The sequence below is a fragment of the Carettochelys insculpta genome, chromosome 24 (assembly GCF_033958435.1).
Source record: "Carettochelys insculpta isolate YL-2023 chromosome 24, ASM3395843v1, whole genome shotgun sequence".
Classification (NCBI taxonomy): domain Eukaryota; kingdom Metazoa; phylum Chordata; order Testudines; family Carettochelyidae; genus Carettochelys; species Carettochelys insculpta.
In genome coordinates, this window is record NC_134160.1 from 2,619,002 (window position 1) to 2,642,116 (window position 23,115).

General features: G+C 39.1%; 1 protein-coding gene across 5 annotated transcripts in view; it reads right to left on the reverse strand.

Moving 5' to 3' along the window:
- THRAP3 (thyroid hormone receptor associated protein 3) overlaps positions 1–23,115 on the reverse strand; it is a 53,494-nt gene that overhangs the window by 14,551 nt on the left and 15,828 nt on the right. For 2 of the 5 annotated variants that reach the window (XM_074976626.1, XM_074976627.1), the window contains 3 exons: positions 18,326–18,417; positions 6,381–6,542; positions 1,789–2,694 (listed from right to left, as the gene is read on the reverse strand). In XM_074976626.1, coding sequence (XP_074832727.1) covers positions 1,789–2,694; positions 6,381–6,517 — 1,043 coding nt within the window. In that variant the 5' untranslated portion in view covers positions 6,518–6,542; positions 18,326–18,417. Of the gene's footprint in view, positions 1–1,788; positions 2,695–6,380; positions 6,549–14,067; positions 14,179–18,325; positions 18,418–23,115 lie in introns of those variants that run through there. The other 3 variants (XM_074976624.1, XM_074976625.1, XM_074976629.1) reach the window with 2 other exon arrangements.

The following is a 23,115-nucleotide window of genomic DNA, read 5'->3' on the forward strand; positions in this document are numbered from 1 at the left end:
AGCACTGTGGCAAAAGCTCTTCTTCAGTTAATAAAAGGAGACCCAACTTACCTATATTTACCAAGGAAAATATTAAGGTCTTACCCAATCTGTTTAGTCACTTACAAACCTGGTTCAGGAGAATTAACACATCAACATTTTCAATTGGACTGTTCAGCTTTATACAACACACTGGAAATAAATGCCTCAATAGCTACGTCACATTTTGGATGCAAGTTTCCTAGGATAGCTAAACACTTCATATACTGTAAACACAAATAAAAGCAAAAAAAGGTTAACAGGAAAATATTTTTCCACTAGGGAGAACAGACACTTTGTTCTAGCACTGGGAATAACAATCCCCCAAACTAATTTAAAGTTTAAAATGATGCTGGTGAAAGATTGACAGCACTTATTTCCAGGGGATACTGGAGGGTTACGCATATAGAACCTCAACACAGTATTTTAAAAGTCCAGAGTGGAGTAAGAATTACTTCTGTTAATCTCATCAGAAGTCTTTGATAATTAATGAAAAATTTCCCCAAATAAGCTTAAATTAACAGAGAAAAATCAATCTGATTATGAAGCATTTGAGAACTCAACAGTACCTTTTGGGTGAAATTATTCTTTAAAATGAAATTAATTAGAAGGGCACTTGTCAGGACGTTTTGGCTACTGACTGGACCAGACTAGAAAGATACTTATACTGAAAAAGTCATCTCTTTCCTGATTCCAGTTGGACATAAAATGTTTCTCAATGCATGTGCACCAGGGCTCTCACAGCGTTTGTACGGGTTTATTCCTACTGATACACAGTAAGTTGCATGTTTTAAGTTTTTTAAACAAAGCTTGTCTCCCCTTTGCAAGCTTGTAACATTTGCTGCAGTCCAAGGCCCACAAGCATACCAGATCCAGGACAGATTTCAAGAGGGAATCATTATGTCTTGTTTAAACGTGACTGTGCCCAAATGCCAGCAAACAAGCCTTCTGCAAGTGAAGGTTTCAACTACATCAGCATCTCTTGAAACAAAATCAGCAAGTCCAGCACCAGCAACACTGATTTTTTAATGCTTTCAAGTAGATTTGGGCAGCCTGCGGCTCATTGGGTTCTATGGATAGCCCATGAGACATTCGGTTTCCTGTTGCCCATGCACATTGTTGCCGGATTCTGCTGATTACTGCCCTACTGGTATTACAGAAGTGACATGCACTTAAAGCAAAGGCATGTTGAGTGAGGTGCGTGCATGTTGACTGTCAGAGCCATGCACTTACTCTACAGCAATCAAAGCACTGCTACAATTCAATTGGCACACCCCACAAATTTTAGGTATGCAGGTGCAGTTAGCAAAACTACCCTATCCCAGAATACATCTTGGTTATAACTCTCTTACTGCTCACTGAGATGAGGGAGGGCCACTCATGCAGCCCACTAGCTATCCTAAAATTTGGAAATACCCCAAAATAAGTACTTGACCATGAGGGAACATATCACCCCAAATAAATAAATTATATGCAGTGATTTAGAAACGCGACCATTTTTAGACTTAAAATCAAATGTCTGGAAAAGTACCTTGAGCCCTTTAAAAATTTCTTAAAAAAGCACATTCACGTTAAGAAAGGAATTCTGGGGTATCAGTGTCATCTTTACAACACTAACACAAGATATGACATGCAGAAAACAAAAGCAAGTAACTTCTCCCTGTAACGTAGAATCAGGACTAGCAATCAATAAGAGGTACACACACACCACCCCCATCACCAGGGATCTGGAATGCACACTGAACACAAAGGAAAAAAGGTTCAACTTGCCTCTTCGAGAAGGCTGCCCCACCAGGAGCTGCAGCTTCCTCCTTCTGTGAGGAGCCATAAATTGAACCGATTGTCGTGGGACTTTTACACACAGGGCTCTTCCTCGTTGGGCTCAAGCCTGATGAACCATGGTCAAATGGGCCCTGATGTGAGCCTGCCTGAAATGAGGCACCGCTTTGCAAAGTAGACCCCAACTGGGAGGGGTTTGACAGTGGAGGACTTGGCTTTTGCAATGGGCTCGGCCGAGGGGAACGGCGCCTCACCACAACAGACTGGAGAGGGCTTTTTAGTGCAGGACTGCGCTCTCTTGGGCTAAGCTCAGGCACAGCCGATGCTCTTGACACTGAACTTGTGCTGTAAGTGGTCATGTCTTGCCAGGGCTTTGACCCCTCAGACGCTTTGACATCTTGAGCAGCTCCTCCCGAAAATGGCTGATCCTTCGAATCATCACCTTGATTATCTCCCGCAGCCTGAGATGCCCGCGTGTCCTTGGAAGAGGATTTTTTTTCCTTTATGGACCTACGCTTGGATGACTCAACTCGGCTGTGATTCGATGAAGAGCGGGAAGATGAAGACCTCCTCGATCTATCAGAAGATGACTTATCAGAGTTTCTAGAATGGCTTCTTGATCTTGGTGACGGAGACCTTCTCTTTGGCGAACGAGAGCGGGAACGCCCCCTACGAGGGCTGTAGGCTTGACGATAATTTTGCCAGTTTGACCTGTAATTTCCATAGCCACCTCGGTTATACTGGCCCCATGGATAAAATCCTCTATTCCGCCCACGGAAATAATATGGTCTCCTGTACCCTCTATTATGACCTCTAAAATCTCGACTCTGATACACTCTTGGGTGGTTCCTTTCTCTGTTGTGAGACGGAGAATATGATCTCGAACGGGACCTAGAACTGAAAAAGAAAGAAAAAAAAACAAACAAAAAAGACAGTATTTGGAAATGTCTTTCCTTCAACGCAGACTTCTATTTGAAAAGGTTTTGTATGTTATTTTACTGGGTTTGTGTAGGGTTCACAGTCCCTTAAGTGATTTTTTTCTTTGTTCAGATAAACACTACACCTTCTCTTCCAGTGAACACTGGTGCCCCTCCACATACAACCCCTCGTAGTAATTTCATGACATCTGCATTACAGCTGAACAGGTGACCAACCTCCTTACAATCATGCCTGAGAGTACAATCAGGATACATTTGTTCTGACTGTCTACGACTCGTGGCTGATACCCACCTTCAGAAATGCAAGTGCAATGCCTCTCAAGCATCCAGCCTGCTTAGTTCAAATAGTGCCAATGCTAACTCTAATCCTTTGTCTCCTTCACAGCAGGAATGCCCTTCTATCTCATAAAGTCAGTGTCGTCTCTGGTAAAAAACAAATTCTCCTTTCTTTTGCACCACCACGCCAAATATCTCATATGCTTTGAATTTTAAAAACAAGCTTTCAAGAGGAAAAACCTTTCCTTGCGAGGGAAATTAAATGAACTTCAAAACTTGTAAGTGAAAATGGTACCACTGAAGAAAAAAAACAATGATTGATTTCTCTATATTTCTAACCTCAAACCATACATGGATTGCTGCAGTTCTTAATTTTGATCTCCATCAGTAAAATAGAGTATCAAGAAAAGATTGCCAATGGCATTTAACACAAGCCTAACCTGATGCCACATGATGGCACTGTTTATCAACACACATTGGCTTGATTTTCAAGGGTTGGGTTATTAGTGGAAAAGAATGGAATACAGAACTAAATGAGTGTTCATATCTAAGGCTACAGGTTTAAAGAACACAAGACTTCAGGGATAGGAAAATGCTGTTAAGAGATGGAGAAATATAATGTATTTTCCCCCCATACAACTGGATTCCCCTATGTTTTATCAAGTATTAAAAGCTAGCAGTAGCTGAGTTTTTTAAAAAAAATCACCATGCCTCAGAATTAATCAGATTAATTTGTTATGAATATTGGAAACTGCAAAGTTGTTCTGAGAGGGAAGGGTATTAGCAACCATGTTCATGTAAAATATGGGAAAAACTGCCATGTGCCACAGGGTTAAAATCCCTGCAGCAAATATCACTCACACATTGCTTATGATGATGCATATTTACTGCAAACATTAAAACACTTTTCTTAAGAAAATTCCAGTAATTTCAAGAGTCAACTAACTCTGGCAGCAAAAGTATGTAGATATCTTACCCTGATGAGTATCAGCCTCTCTCTCTCCCCAAAACACTGGTAACTGAATACAACACTTTACTCTTTAGAAACTTCAGCAGCAAAGTCAAATTTGACTTTCTAATTAGGTTCATATGAGGTTCTCTTTTGTCCAAATATCAACTACACTAATATTTAGCAGGCAGTGGCTTACGTTATAGCACTATTAATATCTGGTATGAATCTGTGTTAATATAAATTGCTTAATTGTCTCCTGATAAAATTTATGGTCCTTTATTCAAAAAAAGAAAACAATGCAACTTACCTTAGACAGTTTCTCATTTGAAAACAGTATCAACACAAGAAAGAAGGAAAGACACATGCAGATGCAGGCAGTGAAAATGAACTGATTAAGAGAAGTACTCCAAAAGTGCTAAGCAGAATTCACATGCTCCTGTCCCCAGGCGCCTACTGCATTTGTTACCAATTACTAGTGAGGGACCTGTTGCATGTTTCTTCCAAAATCCATTCTGTCATTTTATAGAGGCATGGAACATGAAAATCTCACTCCAAAATCTGCAGAGATTGTTTATAAGAAATCATTTTAAAAAGATGCAGTATGCAAAATACAATATACATGTGCCAGCAGTGATCATTACTCTTGAAGTCTTTTGGAATGCACGGCTAGCCAGTTAATTTAATATACACTGTTCTCAAGTTTTGGCAATTCCATTCTTTTTACCACAGTTAAAAGTGAAAAGAAACAGCAACACATTTGATCCTACAAACAAAGCTTGTACAGAAGACAAACCAAAAGCAAAAATGGGAAGACAGCATGGAATACAAGTCAAATCACCAAGGGACATGGAAAGTGAAATAATGTCCCAATTTTCCCCTACCCTAAACACGGACATATTTTCTAGTCTATTCTCCCTAAGATATTACACTAAACCTACCTCAGTTAGTATGTGAAACCCTTGCAAGATAACTTGTCTATATTAACCCTGCAAATTTCCATGCTCTTTTACTAATTTATTTACAACACCCAAGTTGGTTCAGCAGCAACACAAGACGAGAGAGATTTGCTCTGTTTGATTTAAGACATCTGGATTTCCATTTTTGAGAGTTACCTAAAAGCTGGCCAAATGCTTCAAACACTGCACCCTTCCTAATATTTCAGCTTCCCCATAAAGAACTCAGTTCCATTTGAGTCTCCATCTCCGACCTGTTTTTTTCCTGACCATCTCTTCTTTCCAACTGTATTTTTAATTGTTAACAGCTGCATATATGTACATATCTAGCAATACTCAGAATCTTCAGGATGCATTTAAGATTCATGGAAAAGTTGGTAAGTATCATAATATCCAGCCTAACTGGAACAGAGGTATGTTCTTTTTAAAGTGAAGATCATTACCAAATGCTAGTGGCCTTGCAAGATAAAAAAGCCCTAACTAGCCACCTTGGATATCTGGTAATGGGTATCTGTGCTCTGCTTTTATTTAGTCTTAAATTGCTGCAATTGGAAGTAATTAAGAGATGCAGCAACGAACATGCACACTGAGGCTCTCTCACCATAGACCTCAGCAATGAGTAACTAATTTTGATGATCTTCCAATAGTTACATTGCAGAATTGCATTACTGACTTGCCCTCATGCTGGAACACCTCCACTCCCCAACACACACACACTCTCTTTCTCATCAAAAAGACTAAGACTGAGACTCTGGACAAATTCCCGCAGGAACCCAACTCTAAGAAATGGGTGACTTTTTCTAAAGACCCTTTTTAATACTTTTATCAATAAATCTGGGGTGTAGGAGGAAGAACAGAGAAACTAAAATGAAAACAAGCAGCATGTTTTGCTGTGGCAATCAGCTGTCTTTTCCATTTGTGAGTTCTAACAGGAAATGATGCCAAAAACACCAAGCCCTGATTTCAGCCCCATAAATTATTATAGTGAATAATTTATTAAAAAGATCAAAAACTTAGGTCAGTTAAGAGGTTCAAAACGAAGCTGTCGGTACAGACGTGAGCTACTGAACAACAAAATAAAATGTATTCTTTCTGCCACTTAGCCTGGGTCAATAATACAGGGCAAACGTTCCTTCATTAGCAGCGAAAAATACTGAGAAGCAGCAAAAGCTTATATAAGAAATACCCAGGAATGTTACATTAAAATGATCAGTAACTATTAAAAAGTACAGAAGAATGCAAGAAACATACCTATTGGTAGGACAACTTACTAATGGCATGTTGCAAGACAGAACAAAGAGCAAACAAAAATCAGTAACTTAAGACACAGAACACTTGAGCTAGTCTAGAATCTAACAGAAGGGTTTTCATAAGAGAGCCTGTGTTAGCTCAGCCACCACCTGAGCAGGTCAGAAGAAGAAACACTCTTTGAAGGCAAAGGATGCAACCAATTACAAGCATTACCTGAGCCTGCGTTTTCTTGATCGTGAGACAGAACGGGAACGGGAACGAGATTTGGAGAAGGATCGGGAACGGGATCTTGATCCAGATCTCGAACGAGATGAGCGGGATCCAGATTTTGATTTGTTAGTTTTTGACATCTTGAAAAGCTCCTTTCAGTTACACCTGTTGCTATATAGGGAGAGGAAAACAAAAAACATGAGCAAATTGTTCTGACAACTTGGTTAGCTTCTCTCTTGCTGGCAGTTGTGTTAACTCCCGACTCACGAAATTGCTGCTGAATCATGACACCTTTTAATTTCTCTTTGCAAAAAGAAAAACTCTGGAGTGCCAAATTAAAAAAACAGTTTAGCACAGAAACAGGAAGCTGAAAGAAGCCTCTGATTTTTCAAGCATCCTTTTGTTTCAGATAAGTGAGTTATTCAGTCTCACTCATGTCATTACTAATATAGATGGTGCCAGAAACGTGGTAATTGCCCTCCAAGACACCTTATTTTCAACCCCATTCAGATGTAGATTTATCAAAAAAAGGGATGCTCAAACTTCTTTGCATTGTTATCCCCTTCTGGTAACACAAATTACTACATGAGTCCAGGAGTGGACCAAAATCTGAGGCCCATTTGATACCCATGGTCCCAGCCGGGCAAGGCCAAACCCAAGCACTTCAGCCCCAGGAGTGGGGTTCTGTAACCAGAGCCCTGCCACTAAAGGCTGAAGCACTCAGGCCTTGACCCTGGGTAGCGGGGCTTGTGCCCAAGGCCCTAGCAAGCCTAACTCCAGCCGTGCCCACCCCATTAAACAGGGATGTCACTGAGTGTGGGGTTCTGATCCACAAATTGAGAACCACCGTATTAAACTGAAAAAGAGGTTCTGGTCATCTTACAAGCCTCACTGCTCTTTACGTATGATTCATGCCCTGGTACAATTAGTTGTAAGAGTACGCCACTCAGAGAGGAGTCCTGCTGCAGTTAAAATAATTCAGAAGTCCTTCTCAGCATTCGCTTAGTGCTCCAAACACTGCTAATTAAAAAAAAAAAACTATCCCAAAGTATTAAATGATTTGAGAGAATTACTATGTTAGTCACTATAAAAAAAGTGAATTTACCTGTGCTAGTTTCACAAATACATTCAAGAAAAGACAGACCAACCTCTCTGAAAGAGACCTAAAGGCCTACACTTTGTGACCATACAACTGTTTCATTTACATCACTTCCCAATCCTTGCCAGACACACAATTGATTACTTTACAATGAGAATAGCTGACAAATTTTTACATCAGCATGTGGCTTTCCAATTGCATTTCATTACTGTCTCCTTCCTCAAGAGTTGGACAAAATACAGGTAACAGATCTAAAACATCTTAGATTAGGAGTGTGATTTTAGGAAATTTATTAAACCTTTGGAACAAATTAAGCACACTTCGGATGTGACCATTTTAAAACTGCTCAAATATTCTTTTTTATTAGAATCCAATTAAGTCAAAGTCTTTGTACGCGTTTTTCAGGGCCCAGATACACATCTTAAAAAAAAATCTAATCATGCAAGTTATGAATGACCTCCCTTGTATACACCTGTCCAAAAAGTACCAGATGCAACTCTAGCATACCACAGTCAGGGTTACAAATACTCTACTGCCATTTCCACTTAATTGCTCTAAAGAACAGTAAGTCTTGTCCATCACCACCTTCAGCTATAGTCCAGGAAAGAATACATTAACTTTCCATTCCTGCTGGCTTCCACAAACTTTGCAACTCACGCCTCAACCTCTCACTTACTGGAAGAAAGTGCTGTCCTCGTGACAAACTCTGCTATTCTTCCTTCTGCTTCACTCACTGGGGTGAAAGAAAGATTAAATGCTAATGTATTTGGATTTCAAGCATTCTACATTAGTGCTTGGCAACAAGCAATGAAGTTGTACCTCCAACTGATAAAGCAAAACAGAGGAACAAGTGCTCCCAATTTTGGAGAGAAAGCCTGATTGTATACAATTCATCAAGCCCTCAACTTCATCAAATAAGACAACACAAAATTATTTTGTATGTATCATGATACTGATTTTCAACCGGCATGTTGCAGACCCCACCTTAAGGAGCAGAACTTTAAGAGGATCAAGATTGGAAATATGTACCATAGCAAAATGGGCTATGTAATGCAACTTCTGCTTGAAAAGCAAGCAGAGATTTTGGGATCTGTTTCAACATGGGCTCCTGCCTTTTCAGGTTTTCCTCAATTATTTTTCCCACTTGCCTCCAAGATCCTATTTTATAATTTTGGTGTACAGCAAAAGCTTTGTTATCCGGCATGCACAGGGAATAAGGTTGCAAGTTAATCAAATACACCGGTTACTCAAGCCTTTTAAGCAAACTCAAAAAATGTTTAAAAAGTGAAATAATCTTACTTAACACTATACCTTTTAATACTATTACTGTATACAGTACTGTAATTTACTGATCCTCCACGGCCTCAGGGCCATCAAACAAATGCAACTTCCATAAACACTGGAAAATGATGCTGGATAAGCTATCAGAATTTTTCAAGTTAACTGAAGGGGTAAACCCTGGAGGCCTAAAAGAAGAGACAAGCAAGACAAATCAGTCAGGTGTCTAGTGAAATAACATTTTCTCCATGATATCTTGTTTGCCATTCAAATGAATTCCTAACCATGAAATTCACTACATCAGGAAACACATAGTTTCCCAACAATTGTGACTAAAACGTTGAGATAGATACAGATGGCAGAAAAAAAAACATACATGCCTTTTGATTATTTATGCAATTTCCTTATTATAAATGTGAAATTAGATTCTATGTACACCAAAGCGAGTACAACAACAAAATATATGCATTCATCATACATTCCATATGCTAGTGCTGATGCTTCACTGGAAATGGCTGTAGTAACAGAGAGGTAGCCGTGTTAGTCTGCACGCCAACAAAACAAAGTAGCAGAAATTTAGCACTTTAAAGACTAACAAAATGATTTATCTGCAGTGAGCTTTTGGGGGACAGACCCACTTCATCAGATCAATCTCATTTCCAATACAGACTGACATTTATAAGTCTAGAAACCAAAAAAAACCCCCAAATTAAATACATAGGACGGAAGGAGGGGGATGAGGTGCAGGGGTGGGGGTCAGATATGTTAATTGTCCTGCCCGAGATAATTACAAGCATGGAAGGAAGGCAAGCAGTCCTTGTAATGCATGAGGCACTTCATGTCTCTGTTCATACCACATTTAATGTGTCCAATCTGAATATGAATTCCAACTCACAAATTTCTCGCTCTAATCTGTTTTTAAATTCTTTTTGCTGTACAACACAAATTCTCAGGTCTTTAACAGACTGTCCCGCTCCACTGAAGTGTTCACTGACCACTTCATGTGTATTGAGTTTCTTGATGTCTGCTCTGTGTCCATTTATTCTTTGGCAAAGGTTTTGCCCAGTCTGTCCAACATATACAGTGGCAGGGCATTGTTGGCACATAATGGCATATATAATTTTGCTGGAAGCGCATGAGAATGAAATAGGGGTGTGCATGTTTGGTGTTTTTGACAGTTTGAGCCGATACTACACAATTTATACATTTATAGATAGACTACAGATTAAAATACAAAAATCTCTACCTACATGCCTACCTCGATTACAAGGACCTCCCAGATTGAAGTGTTTTATGTATATCTTTTCCACAGCTTTAGTAGGCAAGCAGCATCCCCAGTTTTACCAAATGGAAAAATGGGCTCTCTCTTATAACCCTGCATTTTGTGTCAATCACAGTACAGTCAGTTTGCCCATGTATGCTTTAGGCATCTGGTAATCTGAGACAGCAAGGAAAGACTCCTTCACATTAGCGAATTCTTACATGAAACTTAAAATGCAAAGCCCTTTACAGCAAAACAAAGGCAGCTGAGGCTGTCACTGGTGTTTTAAAGAAACTCGGCCTTAATTTCAATCAGTCTTAGAAAGGTGATATGCTAGTAACTTAACCCTTATTTTAGGCCCTGATCTATATTGTACTCACTTCTTTAAAACGCTACAAGAACACCAGGTAGCGGGAACTGTGGGGGTGTTTTTGTAATCAGGTTCTATTCATTTCCCAATTTGCTACAAAATTCTCTACCATTAAATCCTGCACTGCTTCCATTAAAAGTGACCTGCATAGTTGAAACAACCTGTTTATAGTCTTCAGACTCCTTGAAAAATCTGCTCTTCTCAGGCAAATGGTACAAAGATTAATAGCTTTGAGATGTCCTTGGGTTCTTTTAGCATTAGGGTGGCAAAGGACAGTTAATACTGGGACTTCATAGCACATGCAGACTAATATTATGCAACTGCCTCTTTCTGGAAGACCTTTTTTTATTCTTATAGTACAGCGGCTCTCAGTTTTTCAAATCAGAAAACAAGCATAGAGAGGAGTTTTTCCTCAAACTATCTATTAAACTGGGTGTTTGCAAAATAAATACCTAAAGAATTCTTTTAGTGTTCACTATTTTTCATTGTATCACAAGGAGAAGAATGTAAACTGGAACAGAGATTATTTCAGCAAGTAACGTGAGAGATACACCCATATATATTTTTAACATGTGGCATCGCTAATTGTCCTTATAGTACAAGAAATTAACATGCTATCATCTAAATCTCTAAAAATGGTTAAGAAGAGATATTGGAACAACCAACATACAATTTAAAACTTTTGTGCACAGTAAGATATGTTACTGAGGAGCCCCGTTCATAAATCTAAAGTGCGTGTAGTACTGTATTACTTCTGGGAAGTGGACACTGGGCAAACAGTGTAAATATAAGAGCAATGTTAAATGAATATGGAAAACTGTTCAAGTTAACACAAGCTCTAGAAATCTTTTTGTGAATTTGATTAAAACTAACACGTGCTGTACGAAACCAGAAAGAAAAAACAGGAACTGCATAACAAAAGCCTATTCTTTCTTCACCTGTTGTTTATATAAGCTAAATGCATCTATTTTTAATCAGCATAGAAAAAATAATTCTATCTGCTGCTTGTGTCCATTTTAAGTGAATTCCAATGGACTGACTTGACATGTTTTCATTTCCAGCTGCTCACAGAGTCCAAACTATGTGGGACACTCCATCAACCACTGTCACCAACACCATTTTCAGGAATAGCATTATGGCGCTCACAGAATCAGCACTACACAAAGTGGGTCAGGCCCAAGAATAACAGGTGAAATTACCAACAGAGAAGTTACTTTATTTATTTATTTAAAAATGAGGTATGCTTTCTCTTCCCCTTCCCCGCCCAAAGAAAAACAGTCAATAGCAAATCTACTGACAATAGTTATAATAGTCCATGCTGTAAAGCAGGTGTGTCCAACACGCGGCCCTGGACAGCTAGTAATGCGGCCCCACAAGATCGTAAACTTTTAACATTATTATGTGATTTATATACATTAACTATATTATATATTTTATATGCGGCCCAAGATAATTCCTCTTCACTCAATGCGGCCCAGGCAAGCCAAAAGGTTGGACACCCATGCTGTAAAGCATATGGAAAAATGTATGTATTCTGTTCTGGATGCTGAATACAGCAGTAACAGATCACAGGTGATAAGCATTAGCAGCAGAGCAGGAAAGCCCAAACTGATAGCCATTTTTCAAGACGAGAACTCTGGTAAAAGGACAGTTTTAGATAAAATTTAAAAAAAAATCTTTATAAAATAATTGCCCGTGAGACATTGGGATATTTTTCAATGGCCACTAGCTAAATGTGGACCAAACATTAAAGGGCCAAACTCAAAACACAATGGAAATGAAGGATGGAAGTCAAATATAATAATGGAAAGAATCTACAAAAGGCCACACAAGATGGTCCAATTCTTACCTTACAGAGCCCAATATGTAATTATGTTTTTAGTCGCCCTGATGTAGGAAAACTAACAAGACAACACGGCAGAACTGCATTAAAGAGTTAAGTCGACCCCGCCTAGTCCAGGGGCTCGCAGCCTGCATCTCTTTAAGGATGTCTTTGTGGATTCTGACTCTATAATTACAAAGTTTAAAAAACCCCAAAACTCCTGATTATTTCTGATAAATGGTGAACGTCTAAAGTCCAAAAATGGACAACTCATATCTAAATAGCAAATGATCTGTGATCTCAAAACGTTGGATAACTTCCTCCTAGTGTCCTCCAAAAAGAAAGAAGGTTCAGGAGTGAAAGTCAGGAAGAAAGTTATACAAACACATATGTAAACTCTGAGGAAACAGAATATGTGAAAAGTTAGCGAAGGTCCCGCAGTAAACATATGTCACATTACAAATCATTGTGTGCGCGCTGTTCTTAAAAAGAGGGGTTACAAAAAGTATGGTTTGACATTATTTATTAAGGACCATCTCGTATTCACAAGCATTGCAGCTCTTGAATTATTGAGATTTTTACAAAATTTTGAAAAAAAATAGCTCTTTTTGCTATTCTGGTTGCTCACCCCAGCCTAGTCTCTCACGGATGTGAAAAATCCGAACCCAAGTAGCTTAGTTATACCAACTTAATTCCTTGTGTAGGCAGCAATAGATTGACAGGATTACTTCCTAGACCTAGCCACTGCCTCTTGGGGGTAGAGTACCTATGTTGATGGGAAGGTCCCTCCCATCGGTATAGGCAGTGCCTAAAATGAAGATGCTGCCGTCGCCATTTTGGAGAACCCAAGGCTTGTCTGCACTTGAAGAGGATACCCTTTTCATTATCATTTTCTAGAAATTATTCTCTCTGGTTCCTGAACTTTGACAAAAATATCCAATTATCCCGATGTACACCATGCTGGACTCCCACACCAGGGAGCCAGCCAAAGGGAAAGAGACAAAAAGAGGACTAGTTTTTACCTAACTGAAAACAAGGTCTTAAAGGACCTGAAAACACTACCACCTCCTTCTATTACTACTGACCCACTTGGGGGGAAAAAAAACAACACTACCCTCCCCACATCCCAGGACTGAGTATAGAAACACAACCATGCTTAATAGCTAAGACGCTACCCTTTCAACTGTTAAGAAATTTTAAATCTGTGTTTTTCTTTCATGCATGAGATCATAAAGTGGCCTCAGATAACACAAAAGAAGATCTGAGTATTGTTTCATTAAAATAAATACTTTTAGGAGAATTTGTTGGTGTCACCATGAATCTACTTTGGTCTACAGCATTCACCAGTTAGTCATGGTTTTGTTTGTCTCAAGTCCCGAAAACTCTCTCCCAGTAAAACTGTTTTGGTTGCTTCTTTGATTGTCAATGTAACTGCAAGCAATAAAAATGGAAAACAGAACTCATTCCTAGCCAGTGAGCTAGCTCCCAGATATTTGTTTTCACGCAGTCTCTGTCTGGACTTCAGGGTTAAAAGAGAAAAGCAGGGTGGACTCCTCTCCTCCCCATGGTAACACTGCATTTCGTAAGACTGGAACAGCACAACTTAAAGGCTGCTCCTGAAGGAGTTAATGATTTACTGACATTGCCTCTGAACTTTACTGTACAAAAAATTTAAAAAATACGTAGTTCCCTCTTCTCCACTCCTTGTGGAAACTTGAAATAAATTCTCAGAGGCTTTACAGAGGCAAGATCTAAAAAGAATGTATTTACTCTGAAGATCACTCTGGTTCTAATGGGAAGAACTAACTGTAAATGGCTGAGAGGGATTAACTAGGAGAACAGCCATGACTGCACCCTTACCTTATTGTTTGGACGTCTCAACTGGATAGAGGGGAATCCACGTAAAGAAAACATATGCCCAATGCCTGACAGCTGATAGAGGAGAGCAGCTCTGAAAACAGATAGAAAATGAAAACGTGCCTGGCCCTGCAAGTGGGGAGTGCAGAAGCCCAGTTGCAGTTGCTGAGCGCGCTATGGAGTCTCCTCTTTAGCAAGGAGTCTGCAAGAGGTCATATTTCCTTCCTGCTTTCAGGCCTGATGACACTTCAACCTCCACCCCCTTCCACAATTAAAGGGCCAGGACTGTTTTCCTCCACTGCAAAGCAGGTCTCATCTGGCAGCATTAAAAAATGCTTTGGTGATCCTGCCTGACCCGTTGCAGACAGCAAGGCTGGAGCATGACTTGCGTAAGCACTTGGAACTGGTTTTACACAGACAGGGTCAGTTTTACAGTCACTTTTCAACCAAAGCTGCTGTTTCTGTCTGGAAACATCTAGCCTCTGATCAAGAAGGTCCACAGCTGCTGGATCCTCAACACTTCAAGTGAGAATATTTCTTTGACTACATCATATACTTGTTGATTAAGCAGACTATCTTGTAGTTTGCATATGTCTATAGTATCTGCAGTTAGACCTCAAAATGTGCTCACTCCAAGCAAACTATACTTCTCAGTTGTAAAAACATATGTCTGAAGAGTTTGGAATTTTTAGTAATTTTGGCTAAATATTCAGTAGCAACAACATGTGAAACCAGAGATCTTTATCCACAAGCCAAGAATCCTTATAAATCAAGGAGTTGAAATGCAGCTTCCCTGTCAAGCTATACATTTGTTCTCCACCTTAACTGCAGAACAGGCTTATACACATATATTATATGAGATTATACAAGCTGTTAGAAGACTTTGATTGCTCTATTACCTGATTAAGGAATGAAGTCATTTTTTTCTTGTGATGGTTGCTGAGTAATGGTCTTAAAGGTCAAACACTGGTGCTGTATTTTAACAAATATAAACGTTCTGATACAGATGGCAGAGCAATTCCACACTAGAAGGCCAAGGCTCAAACAAAAATGCAGCATGGTCAAATTCTGGCCAGGCCTCCCTTTGCAATGCTGATGAAAGGTGCTCTGTCTTTCAGCTAACAGCAGATGGAAAGTGAGAAGTTCCTAACTGAGAGATAATGTATGTCTAGCAGCACAATTTAAAAATCAAGTAATCTTGCTAAAAATTAGACAGTATTGCTAAATTAGCAAAAATGTTGTGATTTCCTGATCAGAAGAGAGACTTCACAGAAAAGGTGCTCCCCTATAAATTACCTCCAATTGAAAAAAAAAAAAACAAAAAACAAAAAAAACCACCATAAACTAGTAATTTTTAGTATCTTTTAAAAATTATTCCATGTAGCAACAGTACGGTTTTCTTCAGTCTAAATAGCAGAAGTTCCTCAGATCTGGTCAAAATATTATTCACTTGACTTCTTGAAAAGAATATTTGTTTGCCTGACAAGAGAGAACTACTTGAACTAGTTAATTCCTGCATAAGTGGAAAATAAAATAAGGACACTTTTGCAGACTTAACATGGGGCCAAGCGAGAGTAGTGTTAGAGTATCTCCAAGAGCCATTCTTTTTGGGTTCTGTGTAAATGTTTGCAAGCAGCAGCATTTAAAAGGAAATATTTCAGATATGTCTTTGCAGCACTGAATTGAGGATAATCAATCCAGCCTTACTTGGCCACTGGGTTTCCAGTAACTAAACTGGAGTTTAGTTTGCCTCTGACTCATTTATTTCCATATTCAGACATTTTTGCACATAATTAAAAACAAAATGTTACAGCTGCCATATCATTAGTATGTGTATATATGCACATAAAATGTGAGCAAAATGCATTTAAATTAAATTGTATTTAGGCAAGGTTATTTTAACCTTTTTATTCTGTGTAATCTTTGCTATTTTTGAGAAGATATGAAAAAGCCGTCAGCTAAAGCTGCTTTTCACTGGGACCTGTATATACTGCGAAACTAGAGGTAACAACATTTTTTTTGGAAATCATGAGCTTCATCCAGAAATCCTCTGTACACTGAAATTCAAATGGCAATAATCTCCTTTGGCACAAACTTTGGTTTGAAAAGCTCTCTCCTGCTAAGAGTTTGTATGGAAAATTAAGTCAGAGTTTTCCAGAACTATGGAAATTTCACTTGGTGCTCAGAATTGGTTGCATCTCCCTGGTCTGGCACCCTCGGGACCTGAGCAGTCCCAGATGAAGGATTCTGCCAAACCAGGGGTGGTCGAGGCTCCCCAGCCGCTTGCCTGACACCACCTGCAGCTCCCTGATCTGAGATCTTGCTTCCAGGTCCTGGGCCATCTATGGGTGCCAGTTTCCCAAACCCAGCTGCAGTCTCACCACTCCCCAGCTGTCTTCCTGGCCAGTTTCCCGGCCCCACTGCTCACTGCTGGCTCTCCAACTACCAGGGCCCACTGGCTTCTGCTTCCCTTTTCCTCCCACTAAGTAATTCTGCATATGTATAAGGGTGACTTGTCCCATTTTACAGATTAAGGATGGAGGCAGAGAAAAGTAATTGTAATTGCACAGGGCTATAGATAGCGAGTGTCATATGCAAAAACAGAACATGGGGGATAGGGGGCCCCCCAATTCCCAGTGTGTACTCACATCAGTCCTTCCACTTATGTAAGAAACACTGCCCTCCTTTATCAGTTTTATCATGATTAAAAATTATCCTTTGATATACAAGTTGCACTATACGGAAAACCACCTCCTTTTATGCAGGTGACAGAAATAGACCTACTGTGCAATAAAGGTGTTGGCAGAAATTAAACTGGATATGTGGCAAAAATCTTAAAATTGTTCTTGTATCTGAAATGCCTTCTGCCCATTAACTAGGAACATTTCCCTCAGGTTTAGAGATTCTTTTGTATGGTGAAACTTAATCAGTGATTTTATTTCCTTTGGTGTCTCAGCTCACATGTAAAGCCCTTTTTTTACTGCATACCATGACAGTCAAACTATATTATATATATATATAAACAAATAAAAGGGGAAGCCTCAGTGCAGCAGCTACGCAGGATTTGGCACAGAAGGCAGAGAACCAGTTTTGCAATATGTACACACTGTAAGGGACGTTAATATTTTACAACTGCTGAACTTTGAACTCTCACAGTTGTGGATTTTTTCAGTGCAAAAACCAAATCTTTCTTTATACTGAATCCTTTACAAGCCTCCCATTTCAGACATCCTCACTCACTGTAGCTATTCCCTGCCCACCAACATTTTGTTTGTGGCTGAACTATCTTGAGACCTTTGCCTACTAAGAGGTATCCATTTTAATGACATGAACATGCTGCTCTTTCACAAAATTCAAAGCTCAAGGTAAACCAATTTAATACAGTTAAACAGCCATTTTCTCCAGGATTCTCAATCTGATAGATAAGCATGCTGTTGGTAGGAGTGAACACTTTAAAACTAATTATGCCCTCTAAAACTAATTACACTGCTGTTTAATACCATTTTAAAGATTTCTGGCAGTAACAAAGACTACTTTCTTCAGCTTTTATTCCCCGTGTGGTTTTCAACCTGATCTCATCTATGGACAGTTTCCAGTAATCCAGTGAATCTTCCACTGTAAAAAAGTTGTTGCTGTGCACTCCCACTAGCTGCCAATGTTTTTGACTAATTATTCAGAATATCCTTTTCACCTACATTTACAGTTTTTGTATTTTGCTTTTCAAAGAGCAACGTAAGATATGAAGCATTAACACAATAACTACCATGATTCCAGAAGGAAAAAAATATTAGATGTTACTCTGACCCTTGCTGATGACAATGCCCAAATAAGGCCCAAGGAAAGGAAAACATGGACTCTAACCCAGAAAATACTGATGGGTTGTTAATATTCAAACATTTATGAAAAATATTTAGGTATCTATGCTGAGACATTTAAGGTCATTCTGCAGCATGGGTTTACATCTTGTAAAATAGTAGTAAAAAGACCAGGAATTACAAAATCAGCTGAGTACATTCCCAATCCAGTAATTAAAGGAGCTGCAGAATTTTCTTTTGTGTGTTGATTAGGTTCAAAGGTATTACATATTGTCTGGCTTGCACAGAAATAACACTAGTGAGAAAAACAAGCTCAATGTACAGAGTCAGCGCTTAAAGTGTGAGGCAGTAATGTTAGAGGGATAAAGCCCAGCCACACTACGTAGTCTAAGCCCCAAGGAGAGAGAGCCCCTGACCCCCATGACTCAGTTTTGCAATAAACCTACCGTGTTGCTGGAACACTCACTCACACTTTTCACCCCTCAACAGTAACCTGTCACTGTTTCAGCTTCTCCGGGTATGAAATCAGGAAGCAATTCTGCAAAAAGACGAAACTGTGTTGAAGCAGCAGTATATTTAAGCTCACGAATGCCTTTATTTTATTTTTGGAGGCAAGAGGCTTATACACACAGTGGTGTTTTACCATTATCCACTTAAACCTGGGAATTGCTCACCTTCTGAGAAAGGAATTTGGAATGTCAATCTGTTTACCATCATTTAGAGTCACCGTTTTTAACTCCCTTTTAATCCCAACCTCTAAACTAACTGTCAGTAATCAAGTAGTCACTTCTACCACACTTCCCCCACAAGACAGTGCAAGCCAGAACAGATGACTTCTGGCACCTACTGTAGATACATCCTCCCTTTCCAGACCAATGTTCACATTTTGTCTCCAAACAGAATTGTATTTTGAACTGTATTAGAGTGCCCATCAACTGTGCTACAATCTTTCTCAAGATGAGGAAGAAGTCAACAGCATGGTACTGTCCAGCACAATTCAGTATGGGATTTTTAAAATCCTTGTTCACATTCAAGCACCAAACTGAGCTGCTGACAATGTGTGAAAATGCTTGTAATTAGCATGGTTTGTACCTCAGCAGAAACTGTTTTTCTGGCCCAAGGAATACGGTCCAATATCACTACATGTGGATCAGTGCTTTGGACATAAAAAAAAAATCAGGCAATTATTTCAAGGGTGACACTTTTAGATTCCTGCTATTCTCACTACAAAATAAAATTAACATTGGATTTTAATCAGTAGGTGGACAGAGTATTACACACAAATTTAATAGAGACTTAAAATGCAATGTCTTAGAGGAGCCTCCATATTTCTTCTCTAAAGCATCTGGGTTCTGCCCATGAAAATTTATGTCCAAATAAATCTATTAGGCTTTCAAGTGCTACAGGACTCCTCGTTTTTTTTTTTCAAATGCAATATTTATAAAAGAGCCTTAAAGATAAATACACACTATATGCACTATACAAACAGTCAGACTCCACACTTCTCAAAATCTTTCCAAATATGCTGTAATGGGGACATGTATGGTCCCTGGGAAAGTAAAAAGCAGGATGCACTTCACTTGATCACTACCACTGCTATACTAATCCTCTGAGTGGCAGAAACAGTTTGTGTACCTGTAACTCTAGAATGCCTTGGGAATTTACATGTAAGTCTTGTTTCCAATTATAAGATACAAAGAGACAACAGTAAGGCTCTATGGGAGAGGCACAAGTAGTATTTTGGGATAAAATTTTAGATTAGGTATTTATTTCACAATGAAATAAGTTCTTCTGACCAGAAGATGAAACATTTGTACCAGTGACATCCCTGACACGGATATAGCCATCCCTTCCCCACAACTAAATAAGGCTCTGTTCTGCTCTCAGTTGAATTGGTGTCACTAGTTAGAATTCTGCCCTAGATATATATTCGAAGTCTGCTAACACCTTTTTTTTTTAAATCTAAGGCATCAATGTAACCAAAGAGAGATCAAGTTGTGAAAACCCATGTTAAACATTTTGTCTGGGAACCAAGTCTGTTAAAGAGCTACACAGAAATGGAGATTTTCCAACAAGATATGCATTTTAATTATTTCATTTAAAGACTAATAGGATCAAAGCAGGAAAAAACCCCACCCCTCACGACACTCATCTGTCCAGGAAACATTAATAACTAATACTTCATTTCATAGCAAATTCCACACAAAACACTTACGATTACAACCTATTATTAAATCTCAACTCTACTGTAAGGTTGTTATTCCAATACTAAGAATAAACTGAGGAACAGAGATGAAATGACTTGCCCAAGGTCCCACAGCAAATTAGTGGTTGAGCTGAGAATAAGAAATCCAGACCTCCTGACGTCCAGTTTCTGCGTTACCCACTAGACAATTCTTTCTTTTTGCTCTGGTCTACATTTGGCTGTGCACATCAAAGTGACTCCAAGTGTGCATAACTCTCACTACCAGAGTGAATGCAGATCTGAACTATCAGTTTGAAGCCTCATCTGAAGTAGACGACCACTGGCTCATCTGTTCAAAAAAACAACAGATGATAGGTGGAAGTGAAGTCCCAGTTTTGCCTGGAATCACAGATCTGAGCAGAAAAAATACAAAAGCAACTTCTGTTCTTGGATGTGGCTAGAAGATTCTTGGAGACAGATGAACAGAAAAAATTCACTTCTTTAGTCTGACAATTTCTGTGAGGACTTGAAGAGGATTCCCTACAGTTTCTATGAAAGTTTAACCTTTCATTGGCAACAGTTACTCTCATGCCTCTAGACTAATATATTTATTAAAATGCTGGCAGTTAGTTACTAGAGTGCCAAATTAAGGTAGACTTCTCTATCAGACTTTCCCAAATTATGAAGTGTACCAGTGGCAGGATGCAGACAGCATATAAATTAGGAAGGGTAGTCTTTTAATGCCACATTAGTGTTGGAGGGCAACTGGTTTCACTGTCCCTTCCTGCATGACATCACCTCTTAATTTGACCCAACATTTTGTACTTGCCACTTAACCCTGCTCATGTAGCCATGTTTGCTATTTTGTATTTGTTCTCCAGACTGTGTTTTGCAGCAACCTGTACCTCCAATCAAGCACACCATGGGAGTCTGAAATCTCCCTTCTAGATGATTACCAGTGTTATCACCAAGGTAACCATGGGATGGATTACCAAAGGCACTACCTAAAGCTGTATTACACTTCTACATTTCCAACACACACACACACACACACACACACCCCCTCCTCCCTTTCCACTGGTGCATTTATTTCACAGTATATGCCAGTTCAAGGTACATTTCATTGTTAACTTATACTAAGTTTTCATTTTATTCTTGTTAGTCATCAAGAGACTAGGAGCACAGTTGGATCTCAGTTAAACGTTAAAAGAAACCACAAGCCAAGAGATGATGCAGTTCCTTAATTTATATATTTGTGCCAGCATAACATTCCTGTAGAACACCCAGCTATTTAAATATGAATATATCAAGGCTCAGCAGGGGAATCATGTATTCATGTATCATGATGCAATTCTATTTTCAGAAAAAATGGAACATAACAGTAAAGGTAAACGGCTCTTTAAAAATGACCATTTGGACACATAAATCAAAGATTCCTAGAGACTCATTTCAACAAGGTCCAGAAGTGTGTCATCTTCTCTGGATATACAAGAGATACCACTTCACAAACACTCAGAGGTAGTGGGAGGGTTTAAGTCAACTATTCGCCACCAGTTCCACTCAATTTACTGAAAAAACAAGCTCAAAGATTTCCTTTGGGTCTCGACAATCAACATTTTGTCCATTCTCTGAGAAACCCCATGTACGTAAGATTTTTAAACACACATTTCCATTCTTTTTATCGTGATCTGGTTTGACTTGATGGAAGGCAGGGAAATTCGTGTTGTGCTTGACGAAAAATAAACTTTGTGAGAATCTGCTATGTTTAAACTTCTTAACAGGAAAAATGCACCCATGTTTGATCAGTTTTCTTCTTTTGCTATAAACCCCCTTTTGTGTTTTTACAGTTATTCCCCAGCATCCTGATCTCATTAGTATCCTTTTGTACTGATATTTTATATATCCCATACAAATTCCTCTTCCAACTGAAAGGCTCCAATCAATTTAATACAGCTTTTTATCTACAGGGCAGTTTATTGTAAGTATTAATCCAACACACCGAGGAAATAAGCAAACTTTACCATTCCCCATTTTACAGAAAGGGAAAGTGAAGCAGAATTGTAAATGCGCTCAAGACTGCAATACTGAAGGAGAGACTACAGATCAGAAGTTTTATAACCCAACTCATCTTTAAGAACATTTTTGTGTGCCAAGTCATGGACTGAAAAAAAAGCAAGCTGGCAGGATGGCCAGGGATCAGAGATGTACTTCGGCATCTATACAGTGATTTCAGACCCTGCAATAGAAGGTGCTATAGGGAGGGCAAAATATTAGCTCAAATACTATGATAATAATAGCACAGCCTACCAGCATATTAAGCATATTTCTAACATGTTCATTCTCAAATCAATAATATAACCATGTTGAATGAACTGCAGTGTGACTGGAGAAACACAAATACTAAAAAACAACTCAGACATCTTCAGCCAACATGACTTATTGGAACAATGAGATGTCCTGTAGCACCTTACAGACTAAACAGATATTTTGGAGCATAAGCTTTCGTGGGCAAAGACCACGTATGACTCTGACAAAGCCGTCTTTGCCCACGAAAGCTTATGCTCCAAAATACATTAGTTTATAAGATGCCACAGGACTTCTTTATTTTTGCAAATACAGACTAACACGGCTACCCCCTCATACTTAGGAGTGATTGGAATAATGCACTGTACACAAACCCAAAATAAACCCTGTCTATAGCACATCCTTTTGTATGCAAGTACTACAAACTCACAGAAAACTGCTCCAAAGCAACATCTGTAGCCTCACAACCTTCCTGCTGTCTTTACATTTTTAATTTGTGCATTTGGCAAAGGAAGAAGAATGAGCTCTCTTTACCCTTCCACTCTCATGCCTAAAAAGGATATTTTTTCCTACTTTGCATTAACTTCCTGAATGAAAGAAGCTATAGCCCAATGCTCATTTGCCAGTTGCACCTGTCATATCTGTTGTCTGGCCAGTTGAAAGTCAAATTCAGTGACAATCAGATGGCTAGAGAACAACCAAAAATCTGAACTTTCCTGCACTCTCAAACCAACAGACACAATTCAC